At 45.5% G+C, this 25,379-nt stretch overlaps 1 protein-coding gene across 1 annotated transcript in view; it reads right to left on the bottom strand.

Annotated features, from left to right (window-relative positions):
- The window catches only part of EXOC4 (exocyst complex component 4), a 779,245-nt gene that overhangs the window by 44,528 nt on the left and 709,338 nt on the right, over positions 1 to 25,379 (bottom strand). Inside the window, exons 15-17 of the mRNA XM_029615101.1 lie at positions 16,112 to 16,253; positions 3,802 to 3,980; positions 1,950 to 2,109 (exon numbers count right to left, since the gene is read on the bottom strand). Of these exons, the coding sequence (XP_029470961.1) occupies positions 1,950 to 2,109; positions 3,802 to 3,980; positions 16,112 to 16,253 (481 nt within the window). The remainder of the gene's footprint in view (positions 1 to 1,949; positions 2,110 to 3,801; positions 3,981 to 16,111; positions 16,254 to 25,379) is intronic.

Here is a 25,379-nt window from a genome sequence, read left to right as displayed (position 1 = left end):
CCGGCCACTTTGGTCTGTGGTGGAATGGGCTCCACCACGGCCCTGCCAGGCTTCCTGCACTGGAGTAGGGGGGGAGCTGTGTGTGCCTGCAGGAAAAGTTGTGCATAAGCGCACATGTGCAGCTTAGAAGTGCATGCGTGCATGAGTGTAGAACTTTTCCCGTGCACATGTGCAGCTTAGAGGGAATGGCATTGGTGGGCAGCAGCACTTATTGTTCTGAGGCGAGAGCTAGAGAAGATGCGATAGCTTCCCAAGTTGGTGGTGCAAAGCACACCCCGTTTTAAAGTTGGTGGTGCCTGTGCACCAAGGATGCTACGCCGATGGTGGCAAATCAGAGTTGCTGTGGGATCCATTGTGCACCATTTCCTGCGATGCATTTATGGCAATGCTGAGCTACAAATATTTGCAATGACTTTCTTCAGTTACCAGCAATCCTTTAATCATGCAAGGTCCTAGTGAGGTCACAGGTAGGGCTACTGTATATTGCGAGGGCAAAGTCCGTGGGCACTTTCCCTTGCAAACTTGTCCACGGTGCAAAAAGCCATTGGACAGCACGCATAGCTTTGAAAAGCCAATCAGGGGCATTGCTCTCTAGCCCCGCCCTCAGCATGCCCTTGAACTCCTCCCCTCAATCTGCATGCTATGGAAGTTCAGTTGGCGCTTTTAGCCAGATTGAAGGAGGGTAATCTCCAGACTGCCAGTTTACCCCAGCACATGGCTTTGAAAACTGATGCCTCTCATGTACTAGCAGTCTCCCTAGAACAAGAGGGATTCACTATAGGGTCACAAAATTATTATTATTATTTTTTTTAGCCATCCGGAGACTGCCCTACCTCAATCTGGCTAAAAGCATGCCTTGCCCTGCACAGTGTGCATTACCTTTGGCCGGACTGGGAGGTGCTGGTGTTCCCAGGTGTGCGTTTAGGCCAGGGGAGGAAAGTCATGCACGGATATTGGATTTTCAAACCCATGTGCTTTATTTTCCATTCAGATTTCACCTGCGCCAAAAGAGGATTGCAGAGCCCGAAGGCACTCTGTAGCCACAGACTATTTTCAAAGGGAAAATGCAGGTGTGCTTTTTGGAAAATCAGGCCCCTAGGTGAGGAGTTTGATGCAGAATACTGGACCGGGACTTTTACCACAGGAAGAAAGACGAGGAGAGTGAGGCAAGGACGGAGGACTCCTGCCAGCATGAAGAGCAGTTAGGTAATCCATCCACACTGCGCATGGGAATGACAAGAGGACAGCAACAGAAACTCACGGGAGATGGTGCCATAAAAAGTGAACGGGGAGGACATTCTTCAAACCATTCACACGAGCACAAAGTGATTCAAGCGCGTCGACTGACCATCGAAGAAATGACTTCCCTCAAACTAGGTGCGCCCTGGGGGTGGGGGAAACAGCTTGCATATATTGACTTTTTAATGCTGTTTTCCTGCACATATCTGGGGGTACTCTTTAAAAACTGGTGGAAAAAGCACCGGCAAACTCTGTCTCAATTTGTCCCGTAAAGCAACAGGCTGCCTGGGTGCAGAGCACGTGCGCTCGTTTGCACCTAATTCTCAAAGAGAAACTCCCCAGGTAATTAGCTGGTGCACAAAGAGCCCACATACAAACCAGGGTAAAAGAACAGGAGGCTCATTCAACGAGGGAACGTACGTGCGCCGTGTTCCTCCCTTGACCTAAACCCTTGCCTCTCCCTCCGGAAAGCCTCCCTTTGCCGGCAGGCGCTTTTAGCCAGGGAGGGGAGGGTAACTCTCAGACCGGTCGATCTACCCCCGTCAAATGATTTGAAAATTGTCCTCATAGTTATAATGGGGAGAGGAAAATAACTGCATGAGCCAACGGCCGAGTCACTTTTGGACTCTGCCACCCCCCCCCCCCCCCCCCCCCACCCTGCAGGCCTCCGCCTCCTCCCGTACGGCGGGGAGCACGGCATCCCTCCTTACCTTGCGAAGTCCAGGTCTGCCTCCCGGGACATGGTGATGTTCGTGAGGTTCTGCTGGAGGACAAAGATGTTGCGGCACATCTTCTTGATGCCCGACTCGCTGATGCGCTTGAAGTACTGGGCGCCGTTGATCAGGATGCAGGAAATCAGGTGGCCCAGACCTGCAGGGAGGGAAAGGGAGGACATTATCCTTACGAAGGGCCAGGCGTTCCTTTTTCCGTCCGGTGCTTCCTAGTCACACGGGGATTGGCGTGAGCTTTATACATGGGAGGAGGGCAGAGAGCACATCCCTCTCTGGAAGTCAGCATGGAAGTCCCTTAGGTTTTAGGATCAGAGGCTGTGGGGGGGATTTAGTGCTGGGATGTGCACAGTTATGAGATGCCATTCTGCTCCTATTTGGGCGATTTTTCAGCTTCACCTGAGCTCAGATACTAATCATAAAGGAACAGAAAATGTCTATCTGCATCCTCTGTGTCCTAAATTCCTCCTGATCCTGAGTGGGGAGGTGGCAGGGCAGCACTGCTGCCGGGATGTCCTGCTACTGCTTTTACATATTCACAAGGAGCTTTTTTTTTTCTTTCTTTTTCCACTCTGTTGCACCGTGATTTTGATTTTGTTGTTCAGATAATAAGAGGGGGGTAAACATGTGGGCGACATCACTTGTCTTGCCCACACTGGTGCTGCCTGAGGCTTCTGGTGCACGGTCAGCTCGATTTTCAAACACCCGCTGAACAGGTAGGACAAGTGGGTCATTTTACCCCCCATTATCGCGAGTCGAGCTTCTGGCCCAGCGTTGCCGGCTATCTGTGCCGCTGGAGTTGGACGGGTAAACTTAGCTGGTCTGTGCTGAAATTCCAGGAATGTCTTCCAGAGCCATCCCTTTTTCTAACCGGCTGAATCTGTGTGCCTTGAATTTTATGTGGACAAAAACTAGCTGGTCAGAGGTGGTGGTGGGAGGGGCGTTTTTAACCGGTGAGATAATCTGGCTAACTTCTGAAGTTAGCTGGACAAACGTTTTGAAAACCCACCCCAGAACGGGGGAAAGTTTTCTTTTGCCAACCTTCACGCCACACACGAGGCTACATGTGACATGGCCCAAGCTCGGGACAGAAACGGAGAGAGCAGAAAGAAAACTAATCGCATCCTGTGTTAAAGAAAAGCATAGCTCAGAGTCTGACACACCTAGAATAACAGAACCAACTTCCCTTTCTGTGGGATTTTAGGCCGGCCCTTGATAACCTTTTTTTTTTTTTATTATTGGCCTATTTCTCCCCTTTAATAGGTCCCTTCACCCTGATCAGAAGAGCTCCTGAAAGCTCGTCACCGCTGGATCGAGCCGGTCCGCTTAAAAAGTCTCATCTACGACTCGTTTGTTGACGGTTTTATTTCTACATATTGACGTGGACTCACGTGGCAACCGCAAGACTCTGCACGAAGTACCAGCAAAAAAAAGGCCACGCAAATCCTTTCACCCGACTTGGGCAGATGGGGTCCCCCTCTGTACCGGGGGCCTCCACAAATCTGAGCCAGAGGCCCTCTTCACCAGGGCTGGTTTTTAGGATCTCCATAATGATTATTCATGAGCTATATTTTGGCCTTGTATAGTTTGGTTTATCCTGAAAACCAGACTTGTTTGAGGGCTCTGAGAACCGACTTAAGGAAGGCCTTAAGTACATCTCACTAGACAACTGCTTAATTTCAAGGTACAATGATGTTTTTTCTTTTTGCCGGCGACGCCTGGTGAAAATCTGTGGTAGGCTTGAATTGTGGGTCAGTGTCATAGAATCCCAGGGCCGGAAGGGGCCTGAAGAGGCCCATCTGGCTCTTTTCCCCCCACTCGCACTTCACCTGACCTTCAAAAATATACTGGAACTTGTGCTGCTGGAGACTGGCGCCCATGACCTCCTCGATGGCACTGATATCCTTGTTGAGACGCACCACCAGGGGGTCGTAGTCCATGCTCTCCACGTTGGCGACAATGGCGTAGTTCCCTTGCTTAGCCAGAGGGATGAGGTAGTGGAAGCAATGAACCCTGCAAGACAAAAACCAGAACACGGCAAAGTCATGAGAAAAAGCTCGCACGGAAGCAAGAGGAACGAGCACCAGAAACGCAGCAGCTGAAGCGGACAGGAATTCAGGTTCTTACTCGCGCGGTCTGCAAAAACCGAAAGGGCCACAACTGCGGTGACCAACACGTGAGTCACAAAAGAATGGATGCATTTCTGTAAATCATTCAATTTAAGAAGAGGATAGCATGTGTCTTTTAATCATTTATTGATACAAAACTTCATTAACTTCAAAAATGTGTCCAATTTAAAACAACACACACACCCATACCTACACATTCACACCTTAAAAATATACATTTCAAGGAAGGTACACATAAAAACCCACTAAATACCCATATTAACTTAATACAATAACCATTATGCCCTGTGGGAAAAACCCACTTACAATCTATCTTCACACTTTAAATACTATACACATTTATCTACGACGAACAAACTCCTCCAGTGTCTCCTTCCTTCTTGACGCAATATTTGAATTTGTCTCTGGCTTGTCTCGATGTAATCAACCCCCAACAAGCGGCCCCTGTTTCGCAATCGTTTGCTTCCTCAGGGGGGTAAGAACCTCTGAGAAAACCAAACGAAACATAACATTAAAAATCAGGACACATTCCCATATTGCAATTCTGCCTCGACCTGTTTACAAAAAACTCAAACAACCCCAAAATCTTACCGCCCTAACACTTACCCAACCAGTACTCTTCTATACACAATTTCAACCTGAATCTCAAAGCCTCTCCAACGCGGTCTTCTTCATATCAAATATGATATCATAACAAGGGTATTCCATCTGCAACATATCCATACATATGCCTATGAGATACTATGATTTCAAAACTCCTACACTATTCAATTGTACCCCTATAGAAACTCACATACCTTGTAAACATTTTTAATCTCTTTTCAACGTCGAAAACGCCCAAAGGTGAACCACCCTCTTACGCTGCGTCAGTGTATGTTAACCCTATGTTGACTAATCCAAGCTTTATTGACCCACATCGGCCACCACTCCCATCTACGTCTCTTCAACGTCAGAAACGCCCAAAGGTGAACCACCCTCTTACACTGCGTCAATATATGTTGACCCTATACTAACAACTGCAAACTTTATTGTCCCGCGTCGGCAACCACTCCCATCTACATCCTAAATTTAAAAACACGTGTATACGCAACCACGCGCCCCACTGGATCAAAACAGACAACAAATCCGCACCCTCTCCTACTTATTCAAACAGCGTAATGGGGAACGAAACACTCAATATCGGAGAAAAAATAAAGTATCAACCCTAATGCCTTCAAAAAGAATATTCCTTCAACTAAACTCCCCTACAACCTGCCTTGCTCCGCTACCCACTCCTCAGATGTAAACAAACAACACCCCTCCTTTAAGAAATCCATCGTCTCGCATAATGCCCTGAATGAGGAACACTCTAAAAGCAAGCCTGCCACTCGATTTCAGCATTCAAACCAGTCGGCATCAAAGTCTGCCACTTGAATATACATTGTTGCTCCCATTTAATCAGTAGACGATGCACATCGCCCTCTTTACTGACACATTGTCTTATAACAAAGTATCTAACATCTTCCACAATATGTTCCATCTGCAGCCAATGTGTTACCAATGGGGCAAATTCCTTTTTTGTTCTGATGCAACTTTTGTGTTCTATTATCCTCTGTCTGATAGCTCTAGTCGTGTGGCCAATGTATACCTTGTCACAAGGGCAAACTATTGCATAAACCACTTGTTCAGAGGAGCATGTATAACGACCTCGCAATTCATATGGGACTAACAACGTTTTACAACGATATTGTTTAATTGGTAAAACATTATTACATACAGAACAATGTCCACATTGGAACTGACCCATGACGGTAGTGTCTATGTCCACTGGTTTTCTATGTTTCAATCGTTGCCTTAAATTTCTACCCTTCTTGGTAGCAAATATGGGTGGCTCAGAAAAGCCCGGTAATGACGATATAATTCTCCATTGTCTCTTAATGCTCTGTTTGATAGCTGTGGTTTTCGTGGAATATGGAAGGGTGCATACTACTCTGGAAATCTTATCCTTAACCTGCACAGATAACAGGTTATCACGATTAGCAAACAATCCCCTTTTATACGCTCTCTTGATGATCCTTTTACTGTAACCCCTCTCCACAAAGCGGTTAGATAACTCCTGAGCCTTGACTGGTTGGGTAAGTGTTAGGGCGGTAAGATTTTGGGGTTGTTTGAGTTTTTTGTAAACAGGTCGAGGCAGAATTGCAATATGGGAATGTGTCCTGATTTTTAATGTTATGTTTCGTTTGGTTTTCTCAGAGGTTCTTACCCCCCTGAGGAAGCAAACGATTGCGAAACAGGGGCCGCTTGTTGGGGGTTGATTACATCGAGACAAGCCAGAGACAAATTCAAATATTGCGTCAAGAAGGAAGGAGACACTGGAGGAGTTTGTTCGTCGTAGATAAATGTGTATAGTATTTAAAGTGTGAAGATAGATTGTAAGTGGGTTTTTCCCACAGGGCATAATGGTTATTGTATTAAGTTAATATGGGTATTTAGTGGGTTTTTATGTGTACCTTCCTTGAAATGTATATTTTTAAGGTGTGAATGTGTAGGTATGGGTGTGTGTGTTGTTTTAAATTGGACACATTTTTGAAGTTAATGAAGTTTTGTATCAATAAATGATTAAAAGACACATGCTATCCTCTTCTTAAATTGAATGATATAGTACTCATAGAAGAGTTAGTTCCATTCACCCAGTGTATATGCATTTCTGTAAAGCCACGTTTGATTACTTAGAGGCCGATGCAGAAGGAAAGCCAGGTACCTATTTTCAGCATAGATTTTAGGTGCTTAAAACTGAGGTCCCTAAATTAGATCCACATTTAGGTGCCTAGTGATGAAAATCAGTGCTGAGTGCCTCCCTGACCTGACCTAAATGTTGGCGCTCAGCAGGGATTTTCATTGAGGTGGCTCTAGGGGCCTAGCTCTTTAAGAGTATTGGCCTGCTTAGAAAATACACGGCAGCGTTACTGGAGTAGCCTGACTACATGGAGAGCCACCCGCCGACAGTGACTCCTGACTGTCAGGGCCAGCAGCATTACAATAAAGGGAGACCGGAACGTTTACCTTGTCTGGTCATCTTCTGATGGCTCCGGTATGTGCCCACTTTCTCTGCAGGGTCAGCAGTAAGGTGACAGCTAAGCACCTTCCCCAGAGGTTCATTGCACTCTGATAGCGCGCACTTCCCCTTTCCTCCAATAATAATCCCAGCCTCACACTGAGGTGATGTAGTGCTGCCCCCATGGCAGGGGATGCCCAGCTCCACACTCGTCCTCTGAAACTGGAGATCCCTCTGGCTCATGTTGATTCTCTCTCCCCACTCAGGGATGGGATCCCCAGCCTATGCAGAATCCTTGTCTGGCACTAATTTTATTTTTTCTCCTGGGGCTTCAGAAGGGGATTCCTGGCAGGCTCTGATGCTCTCTTCTCACAGGGTGGAGGGTTCTCCAGCCCTACATTCCTCTCTCTCTTTTTCTGGGACAGTGATACCTGGTACCACACTCACTCCCTCCCGTCAGGACAGCGATCCTTGGCTCCACACTCACTCCCTCCTGTCAGGACAGCGATCCTTGGCTCCACACTCATTCCCTCCTGTCAGGACAGTGAACCTTGGCTCCACACTCACTCCCTCTCCTGTCAGGACAGTGAACCTTGGCTCCACACTCACTCCCCCTCCTGTCAGGACAGTGATACCTGGTACCACACTCACTCCCTCCTGTCAGGACAGTGAACCTTGGCACCACACTCACTCCCTCCTGTCAGGACAGAGATCCTTGGCCCCACACTCACTCCCCCTCCTGTCAGGACAGGGATCCTTGGCCCCACACTCACTCCCCCTCCTGTCAGGACAGCGATCCTTGGCTCCACACTCACTCCCCCTCCTGTCAGGACAGCGATCCTTGGCTCCACACTCACTCCCTCTCCTGTCAGGACAGTGAACCTTGGCTCCACACTCACTCCCCCTCCTGTCAGGACAGCGATCCTTGGCTCCACACTCACTCCCCCTCCTGTCAGGACAGCGATCCTTGGCTCCACACTCACTCCCTCTCCTGTCAGGACAGTGAACCTTGGCTCCACACTCACTCCCCCTCCTGTCAGGACAGCGATCCTTGGCTCCACACTCACTCCCTCTCCTGTCAGGACAGTGAACCTTGGCTCCACACTCACTCCCCCTCCTGTCAGGACAGCGATCCTTGGCTCCACACTCACTCCCCCTCCTGTCAGGACAGCGATTCTTGGCCCCACACTCACTCCCCCTCCTGTCAGGACAGGGATCCTTGGCCCCACACTCACTCCCCCTCCTGTCAGGACAGCGATCCTTGGCTCCACACTCACTCCCCCTCCTGTCAGGACAGGGATCCTTGGCCCCACACTCACTCCCCCTCCTGTCAGGACAGCGATCCTTGGCCCCACACTCACTCCCCCTCCTGTCAGGACAGGTATCCTTGGCCCCACACTCACTCCCCCTCCTGTCAGGACAGGGATCCTTGGCTCCTCACTCCCCCTCCTGTCAGGACAGCGATCCTTGGCTCCACACTCACTCCCTCCTGTCAGGACTGTGAACCTTGGCACCACACTCACTCCCCCTCCTGTCAGGACAGGGATCCTTGGCCCCACACTCACTCCCCCTCCTGTCAGGACAGGGATCCTTGGCCCCACACTCACTCCCCCTCCTGTCAGGACAGGGATCCTTGGCCCCACACTCACTCCCCCTCCTGTCAGGACAGGGATCCTTGGCCCCACACTCACTCCCCCTCCTGTCAGGACAGGGATCCTTGGCCCCACACTCACTCCCCCTCCTGTCAGGACAGCGATCCTTGGCTCCACACTCACTCCCCCTCCTGTCAGGACAGGGATCCTTGGCCCCACACTCACTCCCCCTCCTGTCAGGACAGGGATCCTTGGCCCCACACTCACTCCCCCTCCTGTCAGGACAGCGATCCTTGGCCCCACACTCACTCCCTCCTGTCAGGACAGGGATCCTTGGCCCCACACTCACTCCCTCCTGTCAGGACAGCGATCCTTGGCCCCACACTCACTCCCTCCTGTCAGGACAGCGATCCTTGGCTCCACACTCACTCCCCCTCCTGTCAGGACAGGGATCCTTGGCCCCACACTCACTCCCCCTCCTGTCAGGACAGGGATCCTTGGCCCCACACTCACTCCCCCTCCTGTCAGGACAGGGATCCTTGGCCCCACACTCACTCCCCCTCCTGTCAGGACAGGGATCCTTGGCCCCACACTCACTCCCCCTCCTGTCAGGACAGGGATCCTTGGCCCCACACTCACTCCCCCTCCTGTCAGGACAGGGATCCTTGGCCCCACACTCACTCCCCCCTCCTGTCAGGACAGGGATCCTTGGCCCCACACTCACTCCCCCCTCCTGTCAGGACAGGGATCCTTGGCCCCACACTCACTCCCCCTCCTGTCAGGACAGCGATCCTTGGCCCCACACTCACTCCCCCTCCTGTCAGGACAGCGATCCTTGGCTCCACACTCACTCCCCCTCCTGTCAGGACAGGGATCCTTGGCTCCACACTCACTCCCCCTCCTGTCAGGACAGCGATCCTTGGCTCCTCACTCACTCCCTCCTGTCAGGACAGCGATCCTTGTCTCCTCACTCACTCCCCCTCCTGTCAGGACAGGGATCCTTGGCCCCACACTCACTCCCCCTCCTGTCAGGACAGCGATCCTTGGCTCCACACTCACTCCCTCCTGTCAGGACAGCGATCCTTGGCTCCACACTCACTCCTCCTCCTGTCAGGACAGCGATCCTTGGCTCCACACTCACTCCCCCTCCTGTCAGGACAGCGATCCTTGGCTCCACACTCACTCCCCCTCCTGTCAGGACAGCGATCCTTGGCTCCACACTCACTCCCCCTCCTGTCAGGACAGCGATCCTTAGCTCCACACTCACTCGCCCTCCTGTCAGGACAGGGATCCTTGGCCCCACACTCACTCCCCCTCCTGTCAGGACAGCGATCCTTGGCCCCACACTCACTCCCCCTCCTGTCAGGACAGCGATCCTTGGCCCCACACTCACTCCCCCTCCTGTCAGGACAGCGATCCTTGGCCCTACACTCACTCCCCCTCCTGTCAGGATAGGGATCCTTGGCCCCACACTCACTCCCCCCTGTCAGGACAGCGATCCTTGGCTCCACACTCACTCCCCCTCCTGTCAGGACAGCGATCCTTGGCTCCACACTCACTCCCCCTCCTGTCAGGACAGCGATCCTTGGCCCCACACTCCCTCCCTCCTGTCAGGACAGGGATCCTTGGCCCCACACTCACTCCCCCTCCTGTCAGGACAGCGATCCTTGGCTCCACACTCACTCCCCCCTCCTGTCAGGACAGGGATCCTTGGCCCCACACTCACTCCCCCTCCTGTCAGGACAGGGATCCTTGGCCCCACACTCACTCCCCCTCCTGTCAGGATAGGGATCCTTGGCCCCACACTCACTCCCCCTCCTGTCAGGACAGCGATCCTTGGCTCCACACTCACTCCCCCTCCTGTCAGGACAGGGATCCTTGGCCCCACACTCACTCCCCCTCCTGTCAGGACAGGGATCCTTGGCCCCACACTCACTCCCCCTCCTGTCAGGACAGCGATCCTTGGCTCCACACTCACTCCCCCTCCTGTCAGGACAGGGATCCTTGGCCCCACACTCACTCCCCCTCCTGTCAGGACAGCGATCCTTGGCTCCACACTCACTCCCCCTCCTGTCAGGACAGGGATCCTTGGCTCCACACTCCCTCCCCCTCCTGTCAGGACAGGGATCCTCGGCCCCACACTTACTCTCTCCTCCCAGGGAGGGGATCTATAGCCCACACTGGCCATGTGACACAGGGCATGAGTGTGCTGCACAGAACACATTTTTCAGTGACCATAGCCAATTTGTGGGCTGGTTATTTTACAGTGGTTAAACACATTGAGTGCACTATTACTATTTAGACAAGGGAGCAGACAATTAATTGCTAGTCTGGTTGAGATGGCCCCTTACATGCAGAGTACAATGAAACAACAAATCGGGACCTTTTCTTTGAGGTATTTGGAAAAAAATATAAACAACAAAAAATGAACCTATTGTGAAACACTTAAAAATCTATACTTCACCTGTTTTTTTGTGATAAGTTAATGCTATGTGTTCAGTACCTGTTTCAAGAGCATTACTGCTGTCTGTTTGCCATAAATCAGTAACTCTTCCTCAATAGGTGGCACATGGCGTATAAGAGATGTGCTTGAGGCCCAGCCAAGGAGAGCCATTTGTGCAACCGCAGGGACTCCCGGCTTATATTATGGCACTGATGGCTATCCACAGAGGTAGCTTCCTTCCTAGCCAAGTGTTCTGTCCTGCTGCTTGAGGATGAAAGATGAGATACAACTGCTAAACTGCCCTGAGGATGCACCCTGTTTCTTTCACACCACTGTGCAAAAGAAACAGCAAGATTCTATGCATGCCCTGGCAATATGGATGGCTCGCATCCTCATAAGAAAATGCCATACTGGGTCAGACCAAGAGTCCATCAAGCCCAGTATCCTGTTTCTAACAGTGGCCAATCCAAGTGACAAGTACCTGGCAAGTACCCAAACAGATAAATCACAATCTACTATTGCTTATTAATTACCGTAATAGCAGTTTATGGATTTTTCCTCTAGGAACATATCCAAACCTTTTTTAAACCCAGTTACACTAACTGCTGTAACCACATCCTCTGGTAATGAATTCCAGAACTTAACTATGCAGTGAGTGAAAAATAATTTTCTTTGATTTGTTTTAAATGAGCTACTTGCTAACTTCATGGCGTGCTCCCTGGTCCTTCTATTATCTGAGAGAGTAAATATACGATTTTAATTAACTCTTTCATGTCCTTTCATGATTTTGTAGACTTTTATCATATCCCCCCTCAGCCGTCTCTTCTCCAAACTGAACAGCCCTAACCTCTTTAGCCTTTCCTCATAGCGCAGCTGTTCTATGCCCCTTATCATTCTGGTCGCCCTTCTCTGAACTTTCTCCAGTGCAGCTTTTTGAGATGTGGTGACCAGAACTGCCCATGGTATTCAAGGTGCGGTCTCACCGTGGAGCGATACAGAGGCATTAGGACATCCTCCGTTTTATTTTAATCTTCCTAGCAAGGCCACCTTTGTATTAAGGACAAATTGTTTAGTCACATATCCTCTTCGATGCATAAATTCCACTCTCGTTAAGTTCCAGCGCTGCTCTGAAATGCCTCTGCTCGGTGCTTCGGCGTCAGGGCAGCACTGCCTACAGAAACCTTCAACATTTCGGCCACCTGAAATCAAAGCTACATTTTCCTTATAATGAAAAGGGACAGGGATGACTATAAAAATGTAAATCTACGCGAGAAGGTATTACACACGTCTATGTTTTACTGGTGTAATTCTGCCAGCACTCGTCCCGCTGTCAGCATTAAAGGTGCTTTGAAAGCCACCAGCCAGCGCCCAGCAGGCTGCTTTTCAGAAAGGCACATTCCGGATCCCGCACCGGGCCCTGTGCTCGTTATTAAAAAGGCACTGCCTCCTGATGTTTCGGAGAGAGAGGCGACATTCTCAGCCGGCTCGCACAATGCAAGTCTGTCATCTTATAATACAGATCCTTTTTTTTTAAAGATCATATTGAAAAGGCCCTTGGTGATTGCGGCTTTTTTAATACACTCACCCCTTGTTGTGTCATTTTACTGCATTACTGGCAGAGGAAAAAGAGGCCTCTGTGATTAAGCATGACCCGCGGGGTTATGCATAAAATGTCAAATGCCTTTCAGATGGGCTCTTGAACATGCAAGCTGCTGGTTCTGCTAACGCGTTCTGATATGAACTTTTCAAAACGTAGCAGTGGCACGAGGGCCTTGTAACCGAAATGTTACAACAAACTAATGAAGATCAGGGTATACAAAACATTAACATGCCAGGATTGTACCTTTCTAAAGGACTTGCAAATGGAGAGGATGGAATTTGCTCTTTCCGTTTGCTCAGTTCTCCTGGCAATATGTGCAGGCTATGGCTTCCGAGTCCCCGGACATCTTGGACGTGAAGACCTCTCTCTCGTCAGTGTTGGGCTCTGCTGGCACCAACTACCACAGGCCAATGGTGCTGTGTGGGAGCTTCAGATTACAAAATGATCATAAAATGATAGCTCAAGACCTAGGGTCATAATTCTTTTGCAAAAGGTCTCTCTTTGTATATTCTTAGTGAGAATGGTACTGAGACTTCCAGTTAGATTAGGGGGACATAAAACAGTTACTGCCTCTTGGACTGGTGTGAGAAACAGAAAGCTCGGATCTGCTTTCTATGCAATAACGTTGACATGATGCAAATTTGTTATTTTTTATTCTTCCATAAAAGGCCGGTAATGTAAAAACTTAGTAAGCTTGAAAATAATCCTCTTCTAGCAAAACACTTCAAGCCGGTGGAGTTTTAGAGCAGAGCAACGAAAAGCTCCTTGGGACAGAGCAGAGAAACAGAGACTATAATGGCAGGTGAGGACCAGTAAGGCCCGTCCAGTCTCCCCAATTTACTTCCCATCACAAAGCCATGGGGATTTCTGGCTTTCCCTTCACTTCTTTGTAACTAAGGAGGCTCTGTGTTTGTCTCAGGCTCTGCTGAGTCTGGGAGGCTTTTTCAATGAAGAAACAGATACAACTGGCAGTTTCCTTCTGCTCCTCTTGGCTTCCAGCAAGGGACGAGAACCGGCATCCAGAGCCTTCATTCACAACTATGCAGACATTTCCTTTCCCACCTTACTTTAGTCCAATCCTTTAGACGACCCTCAGTCGGGGGTCATGCACCAGGGCTCCTTCTAGAATCATGCAATCACGGGCCTTAAATCCGGCCACTAAGTGTCACCAATACACGATGACTATGATTCCTCCCCCCCCCCCAGGAGCTATGAATGTTGCCTCCGCAACATCCCCTGCTCCAGGAAGCAATATTCTCTAATGTTACTTCTGAATCTACTCCCGTTCCATGCATTATTTACATCCTAGAGACAGCTGAATGTTTCTGTCCCATCACTTCTTCCTCTCTTATGGGCTATACATGTTTAGATCCTTGCGTCTCGTTTCATGAGACTTTGCACCACCGGGCAACCTCTGTCTAGACTGCCTCTACTTTGTCCATATCCTTTTGGTGGCACGACTTTCATAAGTGGACACAACACTCCAGAAGAGGTCTCGCCACTGACCTGCGCTATTACCGTCCCAAAAACCTGCCTCTCCTGCCTACCCAATGTGGTGGGGTTTTTTGTGCTCCATCACCGTAGACCCTCCCTGCATTAATCTAATTCCTGATCCCCCTCCTATTCATAGGTTTTTGTTAGTTGTTCCTTCATTTCGGGATTGCAAGCATCAAACTCCTGGCTCGCGGGCATTTCCTAGCATTGAGTCTTCATTGTGGAATGCCCTTGCCCTTCCAACTGAACAGAGGGGGGGCAGGAAGGGGTATAAACATTTTTAGGAAAAAAGTTAAAGCTTACTATTTTATTGAGGCATTTAGATGAGAGAATGCATTTTATAACTATTTTAATTCAAATTACTGCTCTATTGTTTTAATGTTTTGTAATATATTTATTTATGAATGGCACTGGTGTTATCCGCTCCCAACGTGTGCTATGGAAGCAGCGGAATCTAAGATTTTGTAAATAAATAAATAATGCCCGTACCGGTAAATCATTCAATCTCCACAATATAAAGAAGCTGAAGGTTTTGGCTTATTCTGTAGTAGTGGGCAATTTTACAACTGTGATAGAACTATCGTTTTACAAGATTTGTTCCTTTAAAACTGGGAAAACTATCCACAACACAGTCCAGTTTTTATAGAAGGCCTGTAGGAATTCTTTTTTTAAGTGTTCAATTTATTTGAAGACTATTCTGGAACATCAAATTAGAAAAAAAGGTCGTATAGTATTCTCTTGACCCAAAATCACTAGAAAACCTTATTCATGTCTTGGGAAAGGTTTGACGTCTTGAGAGGTTTTAGTAAAAGCAGAGACAGAGTCTGTCCTTGCAAGGAAATACGTCAAAGTTTTGCCCTGAGATCTGAATGAGGCCAAAAGCATCGGATTAAACTTGAGTCCTGTTTGGATGAGCGGTCTTGCTTTTGTAGACTGGAGTCTCTGACCATCTTATGAGCCAGATGAGTCGTCTACAAGCACAGTACTCTGATCCGGTCTCTCTCCTGCAGCACGGGCGGGCAAGAATCAGGGTTTTTTAAGGATCTGCTGTATCACTTCCTACAGGAACAACACGTCCCAGTGGCCAGAGACTTAATCAGAGTTTGCTGGACCGTGACACACTGAGTTATGCTGAAGGAACGAATTACTGCCGTCACAGTAACTGCTCCCTTGGAAGAGACATGGAGTTGGCATCTCTGTATAGGGAAGACATACATTCCAGAGTTCTTGACAGCTCTTTGCCTTACTACATTTGAGGTTATGCTCCTGATTAAATTCTTGGCAGAAATCTGCATGCAAGTCATGCTGTGGAAATGAACCTCCTCAGATAATCTTTGGGTGACAATTTGACCTTCTTTGCACCACTGAGCAGTGGGGACAGTATAAAGTCGGTGCCATAAACAAACAGAATTTAGCGATCAAGAGGTTAGAGAGACTGCTGTTTCCTTAGAAATGCAACAGCAACATCAAATACAAACAGAAGAGCTCATCAAGAAAGTCAAAGCAAACACCTACTGAACCTGAATGTAACTCGCCTTGAGCTCTGGTTTGCAAAAAAAAAAATCTATAAATCCAAATAAAAAATTAGTACTTCTAAATGGCTGGTGCTAGTTTTGCTTCCAAGCAAGATTCTACAGATTTATTTATGTATGTAACTCTGTTTTCTGCTCAATTGCTACATGATTAGTCAGATTAGTCTAAGGAATTGGGCAATTAGCAGTTCTCAACACTCATCACATCTCCGTCCAGGAAGTTCAGACAAGTACTTAGCTTTATGTCATAGGAACTGGTAGCCCTGAATCATGAGGGTAACCATGATTGCATGCCCAGTGTGTTTCCGACATCCTACCTGACTTCCAAGTGCAACACCAGTAGGCAACGGTCAGCCATCTCCTGGAAGGATTTTGCCAGTTCACCGAGGGTCTGTATAATCTGCTCCGACACTGGTGGTAGGTCCATATTCATGTGACCATCCTGGGCAGGGGACAGACCTGTATCACAGAAGAGAAGAGTTCATGAATTTAGAATGGTAATACAGGCGTTTGAGTTATCGTGCATGCATTACTGTAATGCCCTTTACGGGGGCCTCCTTAAGTGCTGTCTGAGAGCATTGTAATCGTTAATGAACGCTGCGACTCGGATGATCACAGGCTGTCCGTTGTCAGTCCACAAAACCGCAGAGCTGAAGGAGCTTCATTTTGCTTCCAACTGAATTGCGAATTCAATCTAAAATCCCAACGCCTGTGCACTGGGTTTTATACGGTGAATGTCCCTTGTATTTAAAAAATCTTGAGCAGGAATATTGCCCACAGTGCAGCCTCCATTCAGCGAATCAGCAGCTATTAACCGCACTGGAGGCAAAAAGAGACAAATTTAAAATCAGCTTCTTGTCGTGCATTCTCACAAATTGCTCCTGTTCTATGGAATACTATTCCATTAGCGATAGGTATAACAGATTTTAAATGTTTTACAAAGAGATTGAAAGCTTTTCTTTTTATTACTGCTTTTACAATATTGTAAACTTACAGAAGAGAATGTATGGGATGAGCTAAGTAAACTGGAAGTGGACAAGGTCAAGGGGCCAGACAAGGTAGATCCCTGGATACTGAGGGAGCTCAGAGATGTGCTGGCGGGTCCACTGAAAGACCTGTTCATTAAATCCCTGGAAACAGGAGTGATGCCACAAGACTGGAGAAGACCAGTGGTAGTTGCTCTTCACAAGAGCGGTAGCGGAGAAGAGGCTGGAAACTACAGGCCAGTTAGCCTCCCTTCAGTGGTGGGAAAATTAATGGACAGTGAACTATCTACAATCAGGTGGCTTGCTGGATTAAAGGCAGCATAGATTCACCAGGGAAAGGTCCTGTCAGACTAATCCTATTGATATTTTTTGATTGAGTGACTACAGAATTGGATCAAGGAAGAGCGCTCAATGTGATCTACTTGGATTTCAGCAAAGCTTTTGATACAGTCCTGCATAGGAGGCTTGTGATTAAAATGAGAAGCTTGGGAGTGAATGCTAAGGTAATAGCGATGATTACTGGTTTACTGATAGGAGACAGCATGTAATAGTAAATGGAGCCTACTCTGAAGTGAACCGTGTTAAGCGGAGTGCCACAGGGATTGGTTTTGGGACCGGTTCTGTTCAATACCTTTGTGAGTGACATTGCGGAAGGGATAGAAGGTAAAGTTTGTCTATTTGCGGATGTCACTAATTTCTGCAACACAGTAGACATGCTTGAAAGAGTAGAGAGAATGAAAAGTGAATTAAGAAAGTTTGAAGAGTGGTCGAAGATTTGGCAGCTAAGATTCAAAGCCAAGAAGTGCAGAGTCATGCATCTGGGGTGGTAATCCAAAAGAGCTGTATGTTTTGGAGAGTGAAAAACTGATGAGCATGGACCAAGAGAGAGACCTTGGGGTAATAGTATCTGGCAATCTTAAGATGGCGAAGCAATATAAGAACATAAGAAATTGCCATGCTGGGTTAGACCAAGGGCCCATCAAGCCCAGCATCCTGTTTTCAACAGAGGCCAAACCAGGCCACAAGAACCTGGCAATTACCCAAACACTAAGAAGAACCCACGCTACTGATGCAATTAATAGCAGTGGCTATTCCCTAAGTAATCTTGATTAATAGCTGTTAATGGACTTCTCCTCCAATAACTTATCCAAACCTTTTTTGAATCCAGCTACACTAATTGCACTAACCACATCCTCTGGCAACAAATTCCAGAGCTTTATTGTGCGTTGAGTGAAAAAGAATTTTCTCCGATTAGTCTTAAATGTGCTACTTGCTAACTTCATGGAATGCCCCCTAGTCCTTCTATTATTTGAAAGTGTAAATAACCGAGTCACACCTATTCGTTCAAGACCTCTCATGATCTTAAAGACCCCTATCATATCCCACCTCAGCCGACTCTTCTCCAAGCTGAACAGCCCTAACCTCTTCAGCCTTTCCTCATAGGGGAGCTGTTCCATCCCCTTTATCATTTTGGTTGCCCTTCTCTGTACCTTCTCCATCGCAACTATATCTTTTTTGAGATGCGGCGACCAAAATTGTACACAGTATTCAAGGTGCGGTCTCACCATGGAGCGATATTGAGGCATTATGACATTTTCCGTTCTATTAACCATTCCCTTCCTAATAATTCCTAACATTCTGTTTGCTTTTTTGTCTGCTGCAGCACACTGAGTCGACGATTTTAAAGCATTATCCACTATGATGCCTAGATCTTTTTCCTGGGTGGTAGCTCCTAATATGGAACCTAACATCGTGTAACTACAGCAAGGGTTATTTTTCCCTATATGCAACACCTTGCACTTGTCCACATTAATATTTCATCTGCCATTTGGATGCCCAATCTTCCAGTCTTGTAAGGTCCTCCTGTAATGTATCACAGTCTGCTTGTGATTTAACTACTCTGATGAGGTAGTTAAATCACAAGCAATAGCTAAAGCCAAAAGAATTGTTGATTCTAAAGAAATCACTGCAGCAATATGTAATATAAAACTTTAATGAGAGAAAGACAGAGACAAAGGGGTTAGGGACAGGGACCGGAACAAAGTACGAGGAAATAGTTTGTTCCAGGGAGCAACAGGTCTATACAATTGTATAATCACCCAGTCACCCGATGTTCCAGTAATATGCATAACCTTATATACCCTTCATGCTGACCAATGAGAGCATATTCAGAGTGTTGTTTCTAGATAAATGCAGTTCATCTGATTTGAGAATGTATTAGACCAATCAACTAATGGGTCTGGGGTGTTGGCTGGCTGCATTCCAGCACATAGTCAGAGTTCTCTGCATTTTTTGTCTAACACTGGTATACAGGAATACAGCACAAAGGGGTGTCAGAAAGACAGTGCATACCTACAGAATACTGGGCTGCCAAAAGAATACTGGGCTACATAGAGAGAGGAATAACCAGCAAGAAAAGGAGGTGAAAATACCCTTGTATAGGTCTTTGGCGAGGCCCCACCTGGAGTATAGTGTTCTGGAGATCATATCTCAAAACGAATAGAGACAGGACAGAGGTCATCCAGAGAAGGGTGACCAAAATGGTGTGGGGTCTGTATCGGAAGACTTATGAGGAGATGCTGAAGGATCTAAATATATATACCCTGGAAGAGAGGAGATACAGGGGAGTTATGGTACAGAGATTCAGATACCTGAAAGGTTTTAATAATGCACAGAAAGGAAACAGTAGAACTAGGGATCACAAAATGAAACTCCAGGGGGGACTCCTCAGAACCAACATCAGGAAATATTTCTTCATGGAGAGAGTGGTGGATGCTTGCAATACTCTGGTGAAGAACGGTCAATGAATTCAAGGGGCATGGGATAAACACTGTGGATTCCTAAATGCTAGATCTTCTTAGTGTTTGGATGATCTTCTTAGTGTTTGGATAATTGCCAGGTTCTTGTGGCCTGGTTTGCCCTCTGTTGGAAACAGGATGCTGGGCTTCATGGACCCTTGGTCTGACCCAGCATGGCAATTTCTTATGTTCTTAAGAAATGAAGATGAGGGTGCATAGGGGTAACCTGCACAGAGCCTCAGTTACTACCCTTAAAAGATAGCATGGGGATCATTACCTCCAATCAATAGCCTTGATGCTTTGAACACAACACAATATCGGAGTGGCAGTTATTACCCTTGAGAGAAACATGGGGGGATCCTGCATGGGGCAGTAGATACTACCATAAGAAGCTTGCTGGGCAGACTGGATGGGCCATCTGGTCTTTTTCTGCTGTCATTACTATCTTACTATATCAGTGATGGATAACCTATGACACGCGTGTCAGAGGTGACACGTCGAGATGTTTTTGCTGACATGTGCGGCACAGTGCCCTTCACTAACGGAGGTAAGATGGCGCCGTTTGTGCTGCGCTCTCAGTAGGAGAGTTGCCCCACCTCCGGATGCTGTCAGGTAATGAAGCCAGAGCAGCAAGCAGACAGTGTCAGCATCCGGAGGCGGGGCAACCCTCCTACTAAGAGCGCAGCACAAACGGCGCCATCTTACCTCCGTTAGTGAAGGCAGTGAAGCCAGAGCTCTCATCCGCAGACTTGCACCCAGGCAGCTGGAATCACTGGAACATTTGCCCTGTAAGTGGAAGACGGCTCCTGGGGGATAGGAGAGTCATCTCAGGCGTGTGTGCTCCTTACACACTTGCCATTATCTTAAAGCAGGTACCAAAATCTACCGTGCTGCCAGTGTTCCCACCATAGTTACTGCTCAGCAATACTGGGGGAACGGAACACCTCATCTGAGACAGTTAACCGTGCCAAGACCTCACTGTGCTACCCCTGTACCCCACTACAGTTACTGCTCAGCAATTCTGGGGGAAGGGAACACCTCATCTGAGACTCTAGTCTAGTTAACCCCTAATTGCCTGCAGGGCTAACAGGCTATCTATCTCCTGTCACCGCCCCCCTGATGGAGAACCCAAAAAATAAAAAACCAAGATTAAATAAAGGAAGTGGTAGTAGTAGTAGCCGACCCTTTCAGGAGATATGGACCGACATGTATGGCATTATTGACAAACGGCAGATCATTTTGCGTACTGTGTAACGAAACGGTAGTAAGCAGAACGTGGAATATAAATAGACATTTTGAAACTAATCATTCCCAGCTATTGAAAAAAAGTGAGGATGAAAGGAAGGAATATATTTCCAGGTAGCTACACCTCTATAAGAGTCAATCAAATTCCATCCTTAAATTTGTAAGAGGCTCTACAAATTTAACATCTGCAAGTTTCAGCATTGCTCACTCCATAGCTCAGCATGGAAAAGCCCTCAGTGAAAGAGAATTTAGTAAAGAAACTCTTCTAAGATGTGCACCAATTCTATTTCACCTTATGCAGAATAAAGATGCAATTATTAAGTGAATACCTGAGTTACCACTCAGTAGAAATGTCATGAAAGACAGAATAATGAGACTGAACACAAACATACAGCATCAATTAAAAAGAGACTTAAATAATTGTAAATATTTTTTGATCTCTCTTGATGAAACTGCTGATGTCACATCAAATGCTCAGTTGGCCATTATTGGTCGATATTCTGATGATCTCACAATGAGAGAAGAGTTGATAAAGTTAGAATCAGTGCCAATAAGTACATCAGGAAGCGAAATATGTAAGGTTGTTACACAAACATTCCGTGACCTATACTGGTCTGTATATGCCTATAATGTGCCTGTTATGTAAAACCCTGTTAATAAAAATTATTTACACAAAAAAAAACATTCCGTGACCTAAGCATTGATATCTCTAAAGTTGTGTCAGTGACGACAGATGGGGCACCCAACATGGGGGGGGAAAAATTGGGATTTGTACAATTGTTTATGGAAGCTATTGGACATCCACTTGTACCCATCAGGAGGCATTATGTGCCAAGGCAGGATTCACCGAATTAAATGACTTAATGTCAGTTGTAACAAAAATAATGAATTTAATAGCTGCTTGACCCCCTTCACAAGCAAGAATTTTCTGCACTTTTACTGGAAGTTGATTCAACCTACAGTGGACTGATGTTCAATAATGTGAGATGGCTGAGCCGAGGAAAAGTTCTGGAGCGGTTTGTGGAGTGCTTAGCAGAAATTAAGGTATTTCTTGAGGATAAGGATCTGGGAAATTTTCTTCAGCTCAATGATCATAAGTGGGTCAACACACTGATGTTTTTTTACAGATCTCTCTGTTCATATTATTTATTTATTTATTTAAGTTTTTTTATATACCAACATTCAAGACGGTAGTCCCATCATGCTGGTTCACAAGAAACAGGGGTGCAATTATAACAAACTTTACAATTTGAACAATAGTGCAGAAAAGCAGTTACATATAACAAGGAAATCAATAACTTGGAGTGAGAAGGAAAATGAAGATCAGATAATTATATATATGTATAAATAACATTGTAAGAGGTGGCTATTAACGCTATTACTAGCGGAGCGTGTTGATTGATGAGGAGTTACATAATGTTGGAGTTAGGAAAGGCCTGAGTGAACAGCCACGTCTTGAGTCTTTTCTTGAATGTTGAGATGCTGGGTTCCATTCTAAGATCCGGGGGAATGGAGTTCCATAAATTAATGAACTGTTATGAGTTCCATAAATTAATGAACCATATTAATGAACTGAACTTAAAGTTACAAGGTTTTGGCAAAAGTATTGACGTTATGTTTGGCTACATAAAAGCTTTTGAAAGTAAACTTAAAATTTTCAAGCGAAATGTAGAAACTAAAACCTATAAGTATTTTCCTCGAGTAACAAAGTATTTTGAGAAGGCCAGCACAACTGTTCAAAATGAAATGGAGCTCTTGCATATAAAGTACCAGCATATTTTAAACTCGTTACTTGACCAATTCGGTGAAAGATTTAATCAGTTTAGAAGCCTGGAACAGACAATGAAAATAATTAAGTATCTGGATGTACTAGTCTACAGTAGTTTGGAATTAAATGGTTTCCAATGGATGCAAATTGATGATTTGGAGATGCAACTTGCAGAATTTCAAGACAGCATCTGGGCTCAGATGTTTGTCGACTTGAAGTCAAAGCTTGAAAATCTGGAAAGGTATTGCTTGGAGAATGAAGAGGAGTGCAACTACGAACAGGAAATTTGGAGTGCTTGGAACCGATTACCGGACACTTTTACCACTCTGAAAAATCTAGCGATGGCTTTACTCACAATTTTTCCCTCTATGTACTTTTGTGAGACTTTATTCTCAGCGTTAAATAATATTAAAACCAATAAAAGAAACCGATTGACAGATGAAGTTAGTAACACTTGCTTGGGCTTGAAGTGTACGAAATACCAACCTTCAATTGAAGATTTAGCCAATGAAATTCAGCAACAAAAAAAAATCACTAAGCAGGTAAGGTAAAGAATTATTTGTTTTTGCTTTATTAATAAATACAGTACATATATTAAAATTATAACTTTTTGTTATTACAGCTACAAATATCACAAAATTATGGCTTTTTCTATAAGTGACACACCACCCAAGTTTTGCTTGTTTTTTTTAATGAATTTTGACACACTGAGCTCAAAAGGTTGGCCATCACTGTACTATATCGTTTTCTTTATTATATGAATATGAATCTGATGGTTGTAAACCGCTTCAAACATGACATTGGTAAGGAATGCGACAGAAACATTTGTAAACAAACATGTATGGAGCATTGATGGTGAGGAGTACGTTCAAAGCAGCTGTACCAGCAAGGTTTAGGGAACTGAGAAGCCAATTCAAGTCAGCAAGAATCCACTTTTCAATGTGATGAAGTAATAGGTCAATTTTCAAAATGTTACGCACATAAAAAAGAGCACATATGCACGTAAGTAGCCTCTGCTCACTTAGTCCCTATTTTATAAAAGTCCAAAATAGTCCAGCTTCCTGAGGGATTTATGTGGTGGAGGTGGTTTAGGAATTAGTACGGCTCTGTTTCTTTTGTTTGCTTATTTTTGCTGCATTTCACTCCCTCTTTTCCCCCTGCTATTTGTGGGCTCGAGAATAAATTAGTAGATAAATAATCATTATCACAGGTTAAATATTTTTAATGATTTGTGGAGGCTTCATTATTTCATTGATGTAAATGGAACTATTAATAAACATTAAATTTAAAAATAAAGTCCAAAATACGTGCGCATTTTCACTTTTGTGCGCACATAAACATGTGGCGGGGGCCAACACTTACACTCGTAAATTGATATTTTAAAAGACACACACATACAGTTTCCACCTGCTACTTATCTGGTGTAACTGATATTAAACGCGTTTATTGTGTGGTACGGACTGGGTGGGAGGTCTGTGTGAATTGGCCTGAAGAACCAGGAGGATCTTGATGACCTGGAGAAGGACTGGGCCAACTGGTGGACTAACTGTTAAAACTGGTAATTTCATTGATGCAAATATGTCATAAAATACACCAACTTATACGCATATATCAGGACGTCTGCAGCCAAATCTTACTTTACTTTCACGCACAAAATATACGCGCATATATTTTTATTTATTTATTTATTTTAATTCTTTATTTATCATATTTTAAACAATATACAAATAAAACATTTGTATTAGAAATTTCAGAGAAATTTAGGAAATGAAAATAATAATAATTTTCCAACATATAATAGAAATAACATAATATCATATCAATTCTCTTAATACTTAGGAAATATTGGAGAGAAAGGAAATATACAAGGAGTACACACGACATCTATCACAAATTTATGCCCAACTCCACACCTAATTTACTGTTATCCCAACATTCTCATCCTCCTCGGGTGGTCTCCTACCAGACAGAAAAGCCCTCAATTGATCTGGTAAAAAGAAAATATATATATTCCTGGCCAGTTTGATAATGCACTTGCAGGAGTACCTCAATTTGAAGCTAGCCCCCAGTGCTATAGTCTCAGGTCTCATCTGCAGGAAATCTTTTCTACGCTGCTGAGTAGATTTTGCCAAATCCGGGTATACACGAATGAGTCCACAGCAGAATAATGTGGAAATATTTTTAAAGTAATTCTTCATTATTTTAGAGACATCACTTTCTTCAAAAAAAGAAACAAAAAGAACTGCACGGTCCATTATTTCTATATTAGAGTTCTCAAGGTAATCGGTCAGATTTTGAAAACCTGACCCTTGTTGTGGAACCGTTAAGGGAGTGCTTGTTCTTTTCGGAAGAAAAAATATTTTTTTTTACCGGTGGTATCTCCTGTTGGGGAATCTTCAAAACTTCCAAAATATATTTCTTGAATGATAACAAAGGGATTTCCCCCATTATAATCGGAAAGTTCAGAAATCTCAAGTTCAAATGTCTCACATGATTCTCAATAGACTCTAGCCTTCTCAATGTGGACATCCTTTCTGATATAATTGAGGCATTAGTATTCTGGAGGCTTTTTATATCTTCAGTTATTTGTTTAATAGAATTATCTTGTTCAACAAATTTCTGTCGTGTATCTCTTTCCAGCAAACCAAATTTGGTTGAAATATTTTCAAGTTGCAGGGCTTGATTGTCTAGTTTAACCAGCATCCCGTTCATAAGATCCCAGATGTTATCAAGGGTTATTTTTGCCGGCTTAACAAATTGCTGGGTGAGAGATTTCCTTACCCCGCTT

This window comes from Rhinatrema bivittatum, chromosome 9, assembly GCF_901001135.1.
Source record: "Rhinatrema bivittatum chromosome 9, aRhiBiv1.1, whole genome shotgun sequence".
Lineage (NCBI taxonomy): Eukaryota > Metazoa > Chordata > Amphibia > Gymnophiona > Rhinatrematidae > Rhinatrema > Rhinatrema bivittatum.
This window is presented reverse-complemented; position numbering and strand designations above follow the sequence as displayed.